The 17,361-nt window shown below is 29.6% G+C and overlaps 1 protein-coding gene across 9 annotated transcripts in view; it reads left to right on the top strand.

Moving 5' to 3' along the window:
* The window catches only part of ATP8A (ATPase phospholipid transporting 8A1), a 453,786-nt gene extending 438,676 nt beyond the window's left edge, over positions 1–15,110 (top strand). For 8 of the 9 annotated variants that reach the window (XM_075356440.1, XM_075356443.1, XM_075356434.1 and 5 more), the window contains one exon: positions 14,895–15,097. In XM_075356440.1, coding sequence (XP_075212555.1) covers positions 14,895–14,992 — 98 coding nt within the window. In that variant the 3' untranslated portion in view covers positions 14,993–15,097. Of the gene's footprint in view, positions 1–14,894 lie in introns of all 9 variants that reach the window. The other variant, XM_075356432.1, reaches the window with a different exon arrangement.
* Positions 15,111–17,361: the final 2,251 nt, after the last annotated feature.

Below are 17,361 nucleotides of genomic sequence, written 5' to 3'. Positions count from 1 at the left end.
TTTCAATCTTTTATAAATTCTGTAACCTTACAACTGCCAGTGAGCGGTGTATCCCTCAGGAATATCATTAATTTAAAAACTCTGTAGAAAAATCCATTTCAGTTGTGGCAGAATAAAAATGATAAAATTTTCTTTAATATATTATAATGAAAATGTTACTCTCTAAAATTCTTTTAAAATTAGCATTTACTTTATTATAATTTTTAAAAGAATTAACTTCATTGCAGATCCCATGGTAGAATAGTAGTGTCTCTGCCTTTCATAAGGAAATCTTGGGTTCAAATACTGGCTGGACATTTTTCACACATAATAAAATTTATTTCTTATAAAAAAAAGTAGGAGTAGAGTGAGTGATTTTTTTTAATCTGTTATTATATGAGAGATTGAATAATTAAATAATAAAACAGATATTAATTCCTGTTTGATGAAACATTGATTTGTAAAAATGAGTTTGCAAAAATAATAATGAAAAAAAAATAGTTAAGATTAGAATGAAATTTAGTATATCTATATATCCTGCCAAAATGTATTTCAGTAAGGTATTTAAGAAATAACCAACTTGTAAAAAAAAATTAATATTTATTAAATGATAAAGTAAAACCAACATTTCTTTGCAATCATTGCATACTGTAATGCTACACTTCATAAATATTGAATCCGTGATAAAATTTTCTGTACCTTTGATAAGATGTTAGGCATGTTTATTGTCACCAAATAATCAAAAAGGTTTCTGTAAAAATAAACTGAAGAAAATATTTGAACTAATTAAAATAAAATAAAAAACTAAACTTATTGTCTAATACTTAGGAAGGGGATTTATTAATTTATTTATGTAATTTATTAATTAAAATAAATTATATTTATTAATTAAAACATGTAATAACTGGTTAAATCTTTAGATTTTTGTTAATGTAAATGAATTCTTTTATTTTGGTGCCAAATATAATAATAGCTAAATTTAATGTACATAAGCAGTTGCTTTTCCTATCAAAATTATAATCAGTTGAAAGATTACATGTGCTTTTGAATTTTACGGTAACAGGAAGGTTGTAATGATAGCCACAATAATGGAAGTATTCATACTAAACAAACACACTTTTTTGGTTATATGTGATGTAGAGATTATTAACAACTTGATCATAACTTTCTATGTAACGAAAGATACGGTCTTTGAGTAGAAAAAATATAAAGAAATAATACATTCTTTTGATTCATCAGTAGGTTATCATTATTGGTAGTGTGTATAAGATGGAGGGTTTACAAAAACCTAAATTAAAAATAGCAAACAAAGGAGGCCTATCTTTTTAATAATCACTGGAAGAAACCATTTCAGGGATGATGTTTTCATACGTTTAATGGTATGAATTTAAAAAAAATGTGATTGTTATACGGTTTGTAATAATAAACAGTTATATCAAAATTATCAGTTCATGGCATACTGGTAGTATGCATTCATTCATCCAGTAGGTTCTAGGTTTGGATTCCAATAAGTTCTGGCATTTTTTATCTACCAAAAAATGTATCTCTTACCAGCAGCTACAATACGTTTGAAAATTTACTATACACCTGTTATGTGCTAATGTAACAATATGTAACATCGACTTACCTTACATAAATGATCCCATGGATATTCAGGCATATCTGCACACATTTTTCTTGTTCTCAAAGACCCACAGTCTTTGAGAACAAGAGGTTGTTCTTGTGGAATGTTCTTGGTGAAATCACAAATAGCAGTTAGAAGTTCCTGGAGGTTGTGGGGGTTTCCTCAATAACATTACTTTTTGCATAACTGCAGAAGTAAAAATCTGGTGGACTTAAGTCCTGTAAATGAGGTGGTCACAAACCCTTAGAAATGATTTGATCTCCAAAAATTTCATGGACTGCGTGGCTTTTTTTACAGTAAAATCCAAGTGTTATTTTGTTAAATCCAAGCATTATTAATTTCATCATTGGTTAGCTCTTTTATGAACTGGTGAATGATTTAACATTAATGAGCTAAATTTATTGTTTCAGTGAAAAATATCAGGCTGACTATTCTCCTGGATATTGTAATCCACACCCCAATCTTCTGATCATATCAAGGAATTTCATGTACAGTGTATGGGTTGTTGGCAGACCACAAATGTAAATTCTGTATGGACGTATACCCTAATAAATGGAATCATACCTCTTTGGTGTAGAAACATAGACCAAAATATCATCAGAACTGTTCACTAGAAACTATTATTCATTCTTTGCGTTGAATTTGCTTTCTACAGTCTGTGGACAAAAGCTTTTGAAGAAGTTTCACATTATGTAGGATGAGACTGAGCTTCTTATGAACTGCCTTATGTGCAGTTGCAACATTGATGATTTTCTCCTACGCCAACTTTTGCATGGACTTTATACTACATTGCAAAGCAGTTGATATGTCCTGCAGTTTTTCTTCAATGAGTACTGATGATCTACTACTTTGCTCATAGTTTTTTACTGATCTATCTTCCTAAATTTCTTACTACTTACACTATTTTGATTAGGAACCAGTGTTCTGTAAATTTAATGAAAAAAAATAGTTTCCTCTATCTGTGTGTACTCATCGTGCTCATACAAGATGTATTCAACGAGACATTTCATTGTTCTAAAGTTAACACCAGTCGAAGCACATACTATCTATCGGGAAAGACACTTTCTTAGTCATTCAAAGGTGATGAACTCACAATGAACAACAAAGAACCAGATATGCCTTCTAGTCTCAAGGTCACCAGCCTGACTGGCTTGCAGAAGCAAACTTCACACAACACAGAACTACAAACCTTTTCTGAAGTATTACTTGTAGTGCACAGAATGCTCCCTCAACATACAGGTGTATCATACGTTCTCCTGAGACTTTCATAACCAATTCTACTTGAAAATAATGGAAAAAATTCATTTAAATATATGTCCTAAAATGTTTCTTTTTGACCTAAAAAATCGAATAAATTAGGGCCCAGAACCGTTTCTGGGCCCTAATGGTTCTGGATACAACCAAAGTGCATTATACATACCAGTTTATAGTAGATATCCAAAAATGAGCCCGCTATTTTCAACACATTTCTTGGTGTTCTTCTGTACTGCTTTTGTTGTCCTTTCTAGTTCTTCAGAGCTGTCCTTAAGTTGCTCAGCCACATCCATAATGCAGACAATTAATTCTTCACAAGAATGTACTTTTGTTTTGCATGGTGGCTGGAAATGTGAACCTCCACAACTGATCCATTTCTCAGGGAAATAATGATTTAATTGAGTGGAACTGCAGAAGTGGGGAAGCGCACCATCATGCTGAAAATACACTTTGCGTCTTAGCACTAGAGGAACATTTTCAAACAGCTGCAGCAACTCTTCTTGAAGAAAATACAAGTAGTTAAGCGGCCAGGTAATATGAACAGTCCAAAGAGCTGATTGTGAAGAAGGCTGCACCATACAGTACACTAAATTGGTGTTGAAAATTGACTTCCACCATTTCATGAGAATTTATTTATGCCCATGTACGCTCATTGTGTAAGTTGAAGCCATCTCAAGTGAAATTTTCTTTGTCGGTAAACAAAACATACCTGTAGAGTTGTCGATTTGTATTCCACCAGTTGCAGAACTCCCAAGCCAAGCGGACCATCTCTTGGGTGTAAATGTTGAACTGGCTATTTATGATAAGGATAAAACTTGTTTTGTTTAAGTGTCCTCCAAACCATCGATTATGAAACTCCAATCTGATAGAAAGAAGTCATGTACCGACACCTGGACTGCACTGGTACTAATTAGTACCAATCATGTTCAAACTAAAATTCACAGAAAACCTTCACTATGACAGTACAGTTTATAGTACCCGATATACTTTATGTTCCTTACACAATGATTTAAACCAGTGGTTCCCAAACTTTTCCGAGTTGCAGTGCCCTTTTTCAATTAAAATTTTTCCATGGCGCCCTATCCTAAGTAAAAGTATGACTACTCATAAGTAAGAAATAAAAATAGATAAAACTTGTGTTATCTTCATTATTTTTTTTACTTTATTAACATTAAATTAATAATTATAAATGTGTTAGTTCAATTAATAATTAAGCTTTTACTATATTTCATGGCACCCCTATGAAGAGGCAGTGGCGCACAGTTTGGGAATCACTGATTCAAACACTAACACAGTATTGCGCATTGTTGATCAGCTGTTGTTAATTTATTGCCAACCTTTAAATAATAACTTTTCAAATAATTTATTGTATTTCTGTCATTAATAAATAAAAAAATTATTTTTTAAGTTATTGTTATTTTATTTATGTAATTTCTTCTTTTTTTTTAATTTTTTAACAGTAAATTTGTAGATTGTTTTTAAAAAATTTTTACATCGCCAGAAAAGAATTTGGTTTTTGTTTACATTAAATAAATACTTTTCTAGCAAATTTAATATACTGTTTCTAAATAAAATCTGAATTTTTCTATTTTTTTTTTGTTTTATTCAACTTATCTTAAAACATTTTGTTCAGAATGAAATTCATTACAGGTTTTAATGTGTTTATTACTCATTGAACAAAGTTATTGAATGTCAAACAAATAAACAGGTTTTTTTTATTCCAGTTTATTGGGTTTTCTCAAAAATTACTGCAGATGTGGTTGTGGGACCAATTCAATTTTTCAGGTCAACAACCATAAGAAATCAGTAATTCTGTCCCTTAATTGACATCCTAAAAATTTCAGTATGACTTCATTTCACTGGGGTAGCTGAAATCCGAGTGAACTCTTTCACTAATCATAAGCCGTAACTAATAAACGAAACATTTTAGGACATATGTTTATGTGAACAATTTTCATTATTTTACAAGTAAAAGAGATTTTAAAAGTCCCAGGAGAACTTATGATACCCTCTGTATAATCGTGTTTATATAGGTGTACATTTACTTTTCAATGCATGTATAACTAGACATGTAGCTATAGTTGCTGAAGGTAAACATATAAATATTTTAAGTAAGAAAGCAATGATATTTATTTTTTTTTACTATTTATTGGTAATATTATTTATCTTTTTGTGTTGAAAGTGTCAGTTTCTCTGAGAAAAGTTCAATGAAGTTTATCATATTTGTATCAATTTTAAGTATCACATTCATAATGGTTATTGAGGTGATCTGACATAATTCACAAATCACTATGTGAAGTGATAGCATTCCATCCAAAACTTATTGGAGAAAGTGAGATGTAGTTTTTCATTGCCTTATCGACTAAGTTATATAGCTTTATATTAGTACGTCACGTTCACTAGAATGTATGTGATATTTCCTTATACAAGTTTTCTATCTTCATTCTATTCATCACAGGATCTGGCTATAAAATAAACATTATTTTAAAATGAAAAGTTATGCTTACAGTGCAACTTTGATTGGTGTTTCTTGTACCTGGTATACTTTATGAAAATCAGTCATAAAAAAAAACAAACAAATAATGTAAATTAGCGTTTTTGTTGTAAAATAATTTGTTATATATACTGCTTCAACTCAGCAGTAGAAAGAAATTTATCATATAAATATTATGCTTTGAAATAATTAACTGCTTTTTTGAATGCATGAAGTTATCCTAATCACCATCACCAACAGTTAAGAGGAATGATTGAGGTTCATCAGTATTCCAGTTATTAATTTTAATGAAATAAAAATTTAATGCAGTATGCAATTAATCTTTCACTTGACTTCATTTGTTGCAAATCTGTATATAATTTATGTGCATAATTTTTTACTCATTTTTATTACTATTTTATTTATAATTGCACATTAAGTTGTTGTTTCACCTTAGAAAAAGTAGACACTTCATAAATATCACTCCATTTCATATTTAAACATTTCTTTTCATGTTGTTTGTATTTTGCATTTTTTGATTGTTTAAGTTAATAAGAATAAATTTAATTTGTATCAGATTTTAAAAAGAAGTTTGTGTAAAGAGTATAAGGTTTACCTAAAGATTTATCTTAACAGTGTAGCGTATTTTTTATTTTTCTTCTACAATTGTTATTTAATAAAATTAGAAACGAAGAAGCCAGTATACAGGAAGCTCATTAAATTGCTTTTCATTTATTCCTCATTCTTTGTTGTGGTCTATAAATAATAAAAACTTATTTACTATTTTATTTATTTTAATAAATTTTAAATAGTAGTGATTGCTAAAGTCATTAATAAATCGTGATAGCATGCAGTGAAGCTGCATCCAGCATTGTTTAATTCTGATTATCTGTAAAAAAACAGTTTAATAAACATGGTGTTATCCATTACAATTTTATTCTTGCTCCACAACCTTCAATCCCTATGGTGTTAGCTACTGTGAAGTTCCATTGTCGTGAAACCGTCTGCCTGTTATTGACATACATATGAGTATTAGCAACCTTTGTTGACAGAGATCTGTTTAGCTTTTACTTTTAACTTTTTTATGGTAATTATTTATTGCTAACGATAACAATTAAATCATTATTTTTATTGTTAATAAATTTTCGAACAAATTTTTGTAAGCTTGGGTTAAATAGTAAGTGAAGTAAGATAATTAAATAAAAGTAGATAAATATAAAATCAAGTCAGTCTTGTGCTTATATTTCATAAAACTTATTTACTAGAAAGCTAAATTTTTGTATCTTAGTAATGATATTAAATGCATTTCCTATTACAGTAATGTGGGTAAACCCTTTGCTGTTTACAATTCAGTATTCAACATGATACAGTTAAAATTCCATTACAAATGAAATAAGTAATTTATTTATTGTTGGTAGAAAATTTCTTAAAGTTATAAAGATTTGCATTAAGATTTGACTTGTGTTGAATACAAATTTGATTAAAAAAAATCTTATTTCTGAACCGAAAATATAACTTGGAATCTTCTACATGCCAATATTGTTCATTGGACAACCGAGACCAGCAGCAATAGAAACTTGTAAAAAGTGATTTACCTTTTACCTGTTTGATATAGTATTAGACATCATAGCTTGAATACATTGGCTTTATTCAATTTGTGAACTGCAGAGAATTTGTTTCTGATGTAGTGTATTAAATTTATTGATCAGTATTTGTTGTTTTTTTTTTGTTTTTGTTTTTTACCGAATCAGCTGATTTATGAGGGTGTTATAAATCTATGTGACTAAGTAAAAATTAAGAAAATACATTTTGTGGAAAAGTTTTTTTTATCTCAACATAATTTCCTTTCTATTTTGTACATTTAGTCCAATGATGCTCAAGTAAATCATACCATCTTTATAGTATGATTTATTCAAGTATTTGAAATAGGTAGATATTTCAGCAGTAACTACATCATTTCACATAAATTTATTTCCAACAAGCCACTTCTTCATATTTGGAAATGCAAAGTAAAAAACTGAAACTTAGTCAAAAGATACTAAATCTGGGCAAGTAGGAGGGATGTGGAAGAATTCCATACCATAATTCAGAAAATTTGTTGTTACAATCACAGTTGGTGCATTGTCTTTTGAAAAAAAATCTTTTCATCAAATGTTGTCATTTTTTCTTTATGTAGACAATCCAAAAGAAAATCTATTAGCATAGAAAAGATTTACTCTTCTCTGCAAGTCAGTGAAGATTATGCCATGAATATCCTAAAAGATAGTGATTATCATCTTTTGCACAGATGGAATGGTTTTCACCTTTGCAGTGATGTATAAAAGTTCCACCAACTATTTTGAGGCATAAAAATCCTGTCAGTTGCATTAAAACATCCCCAAACCATAATTAGAAATGTTTACTTGTTCATGCTTTGATTAATTATGAGCAAACATGGAACTATCTTGGCAGTTTTCACAGAAGTAATTATTGATGTATCCATTCTGCTGAGATGTCTATTATCAATCCAATCACATATTTTCTTTTCAAGCTTCCATCCTCCAATACTAAATTAAGGATTTTTTCAATATTTTCTGCTGTTATAATCTCAATAGGTTGTCATTCAGAAATCTCAAAGTTCCATTTTAATAGATGGATCTGACTCACCATAATATTTATTTAGTTTGTCTTCAGTTTCCTTGTACTTTTGCCTTTCAAAAAGTAATGTTTGATCACCATATTGAATTCTCTTACATCAGTCTTTCACAAATCATAATATTTTATCAACTCAAATGACTGCTAACAACAGTCATCAAGTATATGACTGAAATATACTAGTAAAGCCATGCTATTAGAATATTCATATGGTATGAATTTTCTTATTCTCATACTTTTTTTCTTATTCTTTTCTTACAATTTTTTAAAGTTAAACTGTATATACCTTGTCATATAATCATTTATCCAGTTTTAGAGGAATTAATTTTATTTCATTTATTTCAACATTGCTTCCACCTGTGGTGTTTATATGATTGTACACTATGACTAGCAAAAGGTATGAAACCATTCAAAAATGTTATAACCTTAGTTTTTCAACAAATTGTTTACTTATGTCAAAATGAATTAAATGAATCCAGTAGTTGCTTGAAATTAAAAAAAATCTGTAACAATAGAGCTATATCTTTATTTAAAACACGTGTAAGCCTATTTTAAAGACCTGTTTCTGGGAAATTTTATGTTATTTTTCATTTAAACCCAATAATCTTTATATCTCTTGAAAGATCACCAACAAGAGAGTAGATTTGTTCAAACTGTATCTGTAAATTTTCAAGTTATAGATCATAATTAGCAGATCAATATTAAAAAAAAAAGTTAATGGGTTTTATCTAAACCATCTTTTTATTCAGCAGAAAAATTAAAAATTTTTATTAAAGCTAATTAACAGCTGTTTTTGGAGATTGAAGGTTGACTAGTTTATAAGTGCTGGTTTATTTATAAAACTTTATTTAGACAACTGTATAAATAGTATCTAATTGATAACTCTAGTTAGGATTGGTAGTATGTATTGTATTAGTAATAATTTTACTAGAATTCTGTCTTTAAGAAGTATTATAAGGCACTTCGTAGTACTTAAACTACATCACGCATTGTCTATTTCATTATTATGCAACAGCTGTTCGATACTCATAATGGTGAGGGGTAAGCAATACATATCGACAATGGCACTCCAAACAACTGGAAACAGAGGCAAGTTGTTACCTCTACTAGAGATCCTTGTAAATCGGCGCATCGCAAACTAATCAGAGACATTATTGATACTGTTAATGACACCTCAAGGTATGGACTCGCAAACAAGTAATATACAATGACAAACAATAACAACCTTATGCAAGCTTAGAATATGACAAGGTGTTTCTAATTCTATCTTGCCAAAATAAATTCGAACACCTCTGGAAGAAATTGTAGAGCAGAATAACGAAGAAGTGTATATTTAACCACCACCAATAATATTATAATATCACTGACTTGCTAAAACTATATGAGTTACTGGAAACAGTCATTGTCAGATCGAACTACAGCATATTTATTATTAACAAAAAGCAATAAGAGTTGTATCAAAAAACATAGACTCATACCAGAAGTTTATTCAATTAATCGTGGAACAGAATTTCATCGACCACACCTTTACTAGAAAGGATGATAGGGCATTCCAGGCAGTACTACGGACCTTCACTATTTGGCCCCAATTGATGTTGTAAAAGAAGAAATCATGGTTAAGGGATGTAGTTTTCACACCATTGTTAACAGCTGTCATTCCATTACAAAGGAGCCAATATCGACCTTTTTCATAATCCTGGAACTGCAAAGTAACTACAAGAAATTTCCCAAGTAAGATATATATCCAACTGTAGCGTTAGGTTTGAGAAACCCAGGAGATCTAGAGGTATTGTGCAGTACACATAATGAGATAGTAAGTACAATTGCATGAGACCATACCGCTATGTAAAATTCACAGGTGGGCACAGGATGGCAGACTTTCAGAAGAAGGATAGAAATACTCTGGTAACCTGCAATTTATGTCACTCAAACCCACCCAGCAAACTACAAGAGTTTGTGAAGTATTCTATGAAATTCATGAGAGGAAAAAGAGGAGGAGAACTCCTTATACATCAAACAATACTCCTCCTCACCCAACTCAAGATGCAAGGAATAGACCCTTTGATCTCTAAATTAATGACTTCCCCTCGCTTAATCAGCAGATAACCCACTCCAATAATCATCCATGTGACCTTCCCCAGTCACCTTATCCTCCTCATTCATTTGGTGAGGCAGTAACAGGTAACAGTGTTACTATATATATATATATATACACACACACACACACAGTGTATATACACTGGTATATATATACACCAGTGTTATTGGTTATGAAGATGGAGTTTTAAATGCAATATATCAGCAATCTCATTGGCTTACTCATAAAAGTTATCACTAAGCTCTGCTAATGACAAAGTGTTTCAGAAAAACAACATGGAAGTCAAATGGGCATATGAACCAGCAAGAGGAACTGGAGGCAATGCTCATGACAGAATTGCTAGACATTGTTCTCATCTCAGAAACGCATTTCACCAAATGGAACTACTTGATAATCCGAGGCTACTCTGTATATGTGACAAGTCACCCTGATGGTTGGGCACATGGAGATTCCACGATTCTGATCAAAAGTGGAATAATGCATGTTGAGCTATCTCCATTTAAAAGTGATCACATTCAAGCAAGTTTGGTTGAAATACTGGACTGGCTTGGGCTTCTGAGGATCTCAGTGATCTACTGTTCACCTCTTCACGCAGTATCAGATAACATGTTTTGTGAATAATTCATGTCACTCAATTGTCATTGAATGTATTTCATCCTCGGCAGTGACATCTGTTTCTAATGAAATGTAATAAGAGATTTAAAAGACCCCCACAATCATTTCCATATCCTGCTTTGAAGTCTCCATGCAGTTGGGCTAGCAGCAACAGCCAGAAGACTGAATTACTTGTCTGAAACGTACACAAAGTCTGCAACCTCACAACATAAGGTGCGACCAATTTCGAGTGTTGAAATATCGGATGAATTCAAAAGAATAAAGGATATAAAGAAGGCTCCAGAATTTGACTCACTGGTAGGATGTTATTCATGCTACCACCTTCAGCAGTAGTCTACATAACCCAACTTTTCAGTGCTATCATTCAGACAATTTTGTATCCGACTGAGTGGAAGGTATACAATTAACGATTAAAGGTATTCAAGTATGTTCTTGAAACTAGGTAAGCATGCTAATGAAGTGACTTCAAATCAACCCATAAATTTGCTCTTCCAACTTTTTCTAAAGTTTTTGGATAATCTTCCTTCAGAGGCTATGGCCAATCTTGGTGAAAAACAACATTATCCCAGATCATCAGTTCAGCTTTAGACATGAGCACTTAACCACTGAGAAAACCCATAGAGTTGTTAATATCATCTATGATTGCTTAGAAAGGAAGAAATACTGTTCAGCAGATTTCTTAGACCTATAGCAAGCTTTGACAAAGTCTGGCTGCCGGCCTTCTCTATAAATTAATGTTGAGCCTAAACACCCCAAACACTTTATCTATTATTATGAAACTAGTAGGTGATCAATTTACATCAGTTAGTTGTAACCTGGAATTGTTCTTTTTGACATTTAGTCTGGTGTTCCTCAAAGTTCAATCCTGGGTCCAATTTTGTATGTGATTCTTACTGTAGACCTTCCTAGCCACTATGCCACAGCTTCCAGTAGACTTCATCACAGTTGCATCCTTTGCAAACAACACAGCAGTCTTAGCGACACAGCTCTGGCCTCCAGAAAGTCCAGTCTACTTTGAATCTCATCGATGAATGGTTGTGCAGGTGAAAGCTAAATTGAATCACGTGTCATTCATCATAAGAAGAAACAGTTGGCCTTGAATACATCTAGATAATACCCTTATCCTTCATGTGAGCACAGTTCAGTAGCTAGTTATATACATTGATCGTCAATTGACCCGAAGAGATCACTTAAAAGAAAAAAAGAAACAATTTAACATGAGGTTTATTTGGTTACTCTGGCTGTGGAGTAGGAATTCTAATTTGTTTCTCTCAAATAAGTTATTGATATAAAAAGAATTCCTAAAACAGATTTTAACTTGCAGTATAGAACTGTGGGGAACGAGTTGTTTCAGTAACATTAAGGTGATTCATCAATTTCAAAATGAAGTCCTGAGGGTTATAACGAAGGTTTTGTGGTTCGCTTCAAACAATGAGATTTATGACTTCCTACAGATCTCCTACATACAGGAGGGATTCAGAGAATGAATAGTATTTACATGTCACAACTTATACACATGATTACCATTTAACTGTAAAGCTGTTGGATAACAGTAGGGAGATCAGAGCTGCAAACCTTAATGTGCTGGACCTCAGTGATTTGTGACAAATCTCACAACATTAATTATCATTGATAACATAAATCGTGTATCATATACTACCTCGGTCGCTGTACACCTCATTTTATTTAGTAATTTGGTGCAGTGTGCAGTGTTGTGTTCAATATACAAGTTAGCATTGTTACTGCTTGGTGTATGTATTATTATTGTTACTTTTCTAACATTCTGCTACTGGTTATCAGGACTTAGTTCTGTCATTATTATATTTCTATTACTCATTTATTATTCATATGATTCCTTAATACCTTCTTAACCTTAGATATTTATTATTTTTATCTGTTGTTTTAGTGTTACTTTATTTTTATTTTTGTTGCTGCTATTAACTGTTTTGTTGTTATATATTCATGAAGCATTGTTTTTGAGATTTGTCTGCATCCAACAAGGGCTGCCATTGGATGGTCTTCATTCTTGTCATATTTTCTCTTTTGATTTACTTATGGTGTCAAATGTGTTTTAGAAAACTGAATTGTAAATAAAGTTGATTAGAAAAAAAGAATTTCAAAAGAAAAGAAAACTTATAAAACAGATGTTGAAAAACTTCATTAACTAATTGTTAATCAGATTCATGTATTCATGGAATTTATAAAATGGGGAATATCTATCTATACCAGTTTGAAAGAATGCAGTGTTATGGAGTTAGTTGAGGACATTTGTAATAGTAAAGTTTTATTATAGTTTTCTGCGCAATAGTTCCTGCTACTAACTGATTGAAATAGAATGCTGCTTATATTATTAATGAAAAGTTTTATTTTTATAAAGCAAATGCAGTACTAGTTATACTTGATTCACTTGTACCCCTCATCATTCTTCTTCATACATCACTTCAAAGAGCTTTAATTAAGGCAGTAAACTTCTTAAAATTAAAGTGTAGGAAGTAAGAATAAATAACAATTGTCAAAATCATGCTTAAAGAACAAGTTTTTACAGATAACCCAATTAAATAATACTGATTCTGGCATCTATTAGCTTGACCAAGGTCCTTAGCAGACAATGTAAGTTTTAAAAATCTTATACTTAATTATATTGTAGAGACTGACCAAAATTTATTGTCACGACATAAATATTATCTTATATGTTTGTAATATATATATATATATATATATATTTGTTTCTTATACAAATGACTCGCATAAATACTGCAGTAGTTCCATTTACACATTTAGTCTGTATGTAGGTATATACTGAAAGATAATTAGAAACCTTTAAATAATCTTTATCATGTTCACTTTTGTCTTGTTGTATGGCAATGAAAGATATATTTGTTTTCTCTACCAGCTGCTAATTACTTAATACCATCATTAGAGGAGATATCATTGAATCTGTTCTGTTTGTTTTAACATACAAGTGACTTTCTTAAATAAAAAATTTAATAAACAATAGAAGTAAATGAGTTTTCTGTTGTAGAGAAAACCTGATATTGTTATCTGTTTGTTAAACTCCCTTCAATAAATATTTCTAAAACATTAGCTGAAAATGTGAAATATTTTACAATGAAAAAAGTGTGTTTTTTTTTAATTTTGTGGCTATTGCATGCAGTTATTAAAAATATGTGCAAAATGTAGTATTTTGCTATATAATAAACATATTAATATTATTAGAAATCATATGAATCATTTTTGAGAAATTCAGCTTTGAAATAAATATTTTCAGGATTACAGTGTTATAAATATATATAAACATTTATTATTGAAATTTTATCAATAATATACAGTATTTTTAAGAAATCCAGTTTTAAAATTTTATAAAAATATGGGCATATATATCATCATCCAAAGCTTTAACATTTAATTTTAGCATAGTTAAACTTTAAAATTTGTTAAGTTAATATTTAATGAAGTTTTATGATGAAAAGGATAGTTAACATTATATTTAATTTATCCAACAGATTAATAAGTTAAATTTTTTGATTATAGAATAATTCCTTCTAAAGTACAGGAATTTTTTCTGCTATGGGATCTTTCTGAATTAATTAACAATACTTTCTTCTTTTATTGGTAATGAATTCTAAAAAGCCCTATGGAAGAAAAAAATACAGTATTTTGAAAGCAAGGTGTTTTATATTGTATTTAATAATTCTAAGGTATTTATCACATTTTTATCATTTTCTTTGATGAATATTTGGTTTTATTTTTTTCATTAAACAATTTCAATTTTAAAAAAAAGAAAAACTTATTTTAATATTTAAATTAAAATTTATATATTATTTTTGTATAATGTGATAAGTAATTTGCTGTTTTTATTTTCAATTAATATCGTTAGTTAAACCTTAAATTACTTTAACATACTGCTAAAGTTGATTATGAGCAGTGTTTTATAATTTGAAATTTTTTTTAATTTTGGTTTTGGCTGGAAAAAAACAATAAGATTTGGTTGGTCTTTTCTTTTCTCTTAGTAAAAAATCTGTCTATTTTTAAAAATTACTTTTGGAAATTGTAAAAATATAAATGAAAATGGAAATATTATGAAATGCAATAAAAGTAACAATGAAATGTTAGGTAAAATGTAATGTATAAAAAAAATGATTTTATTATTAAATGCTTTGTATTTAAATTGTAAATTGTCATTTAAGTTACAGATATTTTACCTATTCTATTTACAGATGGATTTGCATTTTCTCAAGAAGAAGGAGGAGCAGTCGCCCAATCAGAAGTTATAAGAGCATACGATACAAATTTGCCAAAGCCAGGAGGAATGTAATAATCCATCCTAACTTGTTCATTTTTACTTACATCATTATAACTGATAATTATATATACTTGGTATACATTTATAGTACAATTTAATAATGTTTAGACTATTCTGGTAGTTTTTTTTCATGCATTTAGAGTTTTTGTTATCAGATATCTACATGCATTTTCTGTACATATATTTCATCACATTAATGAATTTACAAAAAATAATAACAGAATACGTTTTCTGTTTCAATTTTATAAATGTTTCATTACTTTATGATTATCTTTAGTTTTTTAATTTTACTAAGATATTGTACGGTTTAGTGCTATTTTCTGTAGTTTATTACTTTATGTATTAATGAAAATAATGAATTCTTTTGAGTTTGTGTATTTAAAGTTACAATGTGTGATTTTTAATATAATAAATATGTACATGTAAATAATCACTTCTAAACTGGTAGTTTTTTTAAAAAGGTTTTTGGTCAGAAGATAATGAAATATTTATATACATTAATTTATTTAATTTTTGTTGTTCTATTTATAGTGTTATTGATACTTAATTTATCAAGATACATTGGTACTAAACATTATATACATTGTTTTTTTTTCTGCACTACTTGCTGACAAGTTTATTTTAACCTAAGTTAAAGTATTATTTAACAATAAAAAACTTATAATTAATTTTTTATGTTTGTACTGATGATATTTTGCAGTTTTATCTTCTTACTTCATGATTTATTTTATTGCATTTTTGTGAAAAATTATTTTTTTTACAATTTTATTCGCTCAACTTTATTACATATATTGAACATTAAAAATTAATGTGCCTGTGTTGATGTCATTATATATATAACAAAATATTTCACACTCATTAGTATAATATATATTTCACTGTACATTGTTACTTATACAAATATATAGCAAAAAACCAGAACATGTTATACAAGTATATTTTTTTACTGTTCAGTAACAAATAACTCTCATTTTCTTACTAGCTTTCTACATTACTCCATAAACTGTTATTATTGTGTTTGCATAAAGAATAATTAATTAATTAGTTCCATGGATAGAGGCAAGCCAGAAGGATTAAAAGCCTAATAACTGAATATAATTTATTCAGAAAGCATTTCTCTGTCTTTTTTACTGAGATCTTGTATGTAGGCTGTGCTCATGGTTCACAGATTGCAAGACAAGACAATTGAGTACAAATTCTGTATGTGACAGATTCTTAATCTTTAGATCTTTGATTTCAAGGAGTAATGCCTGTCTGGTTATAAGAATGTTGAATTTTTGTTTGACACTGGACTAGAGGAGAAGTACAATGTCACTTTGCTTGAAATGTATATGATTTCTTTTATTTCTCTTTACTGCCTAATGTCAGTATGAGAACATTCTGTCGTAGTTAGTTGAGAATTGTATGAATTTTGAATAGTTAAAAAAAATACATTTTATATATAAGAAAAAAATAAGGGTTAGTTGGTCAATAAAAAAAAAACTAAGAAGAAAAGTTGAATTACATTCAGTGTGTTTACATATTATCTTTATTTTTCTTCTCAGTCACCACTGTTTTCTAAAGTTTGTTCTCAAGAAACAAACCTTTTTATACTGTGTAATTAAAAATGCCATATAGGATTTCAGTTAGTTCAACAATACTACTAATACTCTTTGATATGTTGAAAACCAGGCCTCTTCTTATGGTGAGGGAAGTTTCTAGATACGAGGCATACATTGTAAGAAAATGATCAAAAAGTCACTTTGGCATTGTTAGTTTATTTTAAGTGTTGGCAGTAGTGTCAAATGCACACTAAGGGAATGAGAAAACTCTGACTGCAACGTTCCTCTAATTGTTGTTTATGCCTCTAAAATTTTCCAAAGGATACTTTTTGGTAAAAGGTAACAGTGGAAATGATTTTCCATATGGACTCAGTTTGCTTGAATATTTATGACTGGTGAAAATGAGTGTCGCTACAACTCATGAATTATGCTTGACATTGATATATAAAATTCACATTCATCGCCAGTCATAACTGCACATGTATTTTTGAAGTCTGGTTTCTTCATGACAATTCTGTTAACTTAACTCTGCAAATAGTCTGAAAATTCCATGTTGAAGACCACTAATCATGAAATACTGGTTTTCTCATTTTTGCATTCAATTGTAAACATTAGATAATGACCATTCCATAAATTTTGTACAGTTTATGTTGGATTTAAAATGTATTAAAAACCTGTGTTTTTGAGAAATTGTTTTGTAGACAATTCATAACAAGTGGATTATTTATTATTACTTACTGTCAAAGGAAACCAAATATCTGATAATTTACAAAGTAACCAGTAAAATATTTTTAAAAAAGATTTGGTACCTAATGAACCAATTGAAGCTGTTACACATAT

Source organism: Lycorma delicatula, chromosome 2, assembly GCF_047948215.1.
Source record: "Lycorma delicatula isolate Av1 chromosome 2, ASM4794821v1, whole genome shotgun sequence".
NCBI lineage: Eukaryota > Metazoa > Arthropoda > Insecta > Hemiptera > Fulgoridae > Lycorma > Lycorma delicatula.
Note: the sequence above shows the minus strand (reverse complement) of the source record. Positions and strands in the feature narration are given on the sequence as shown.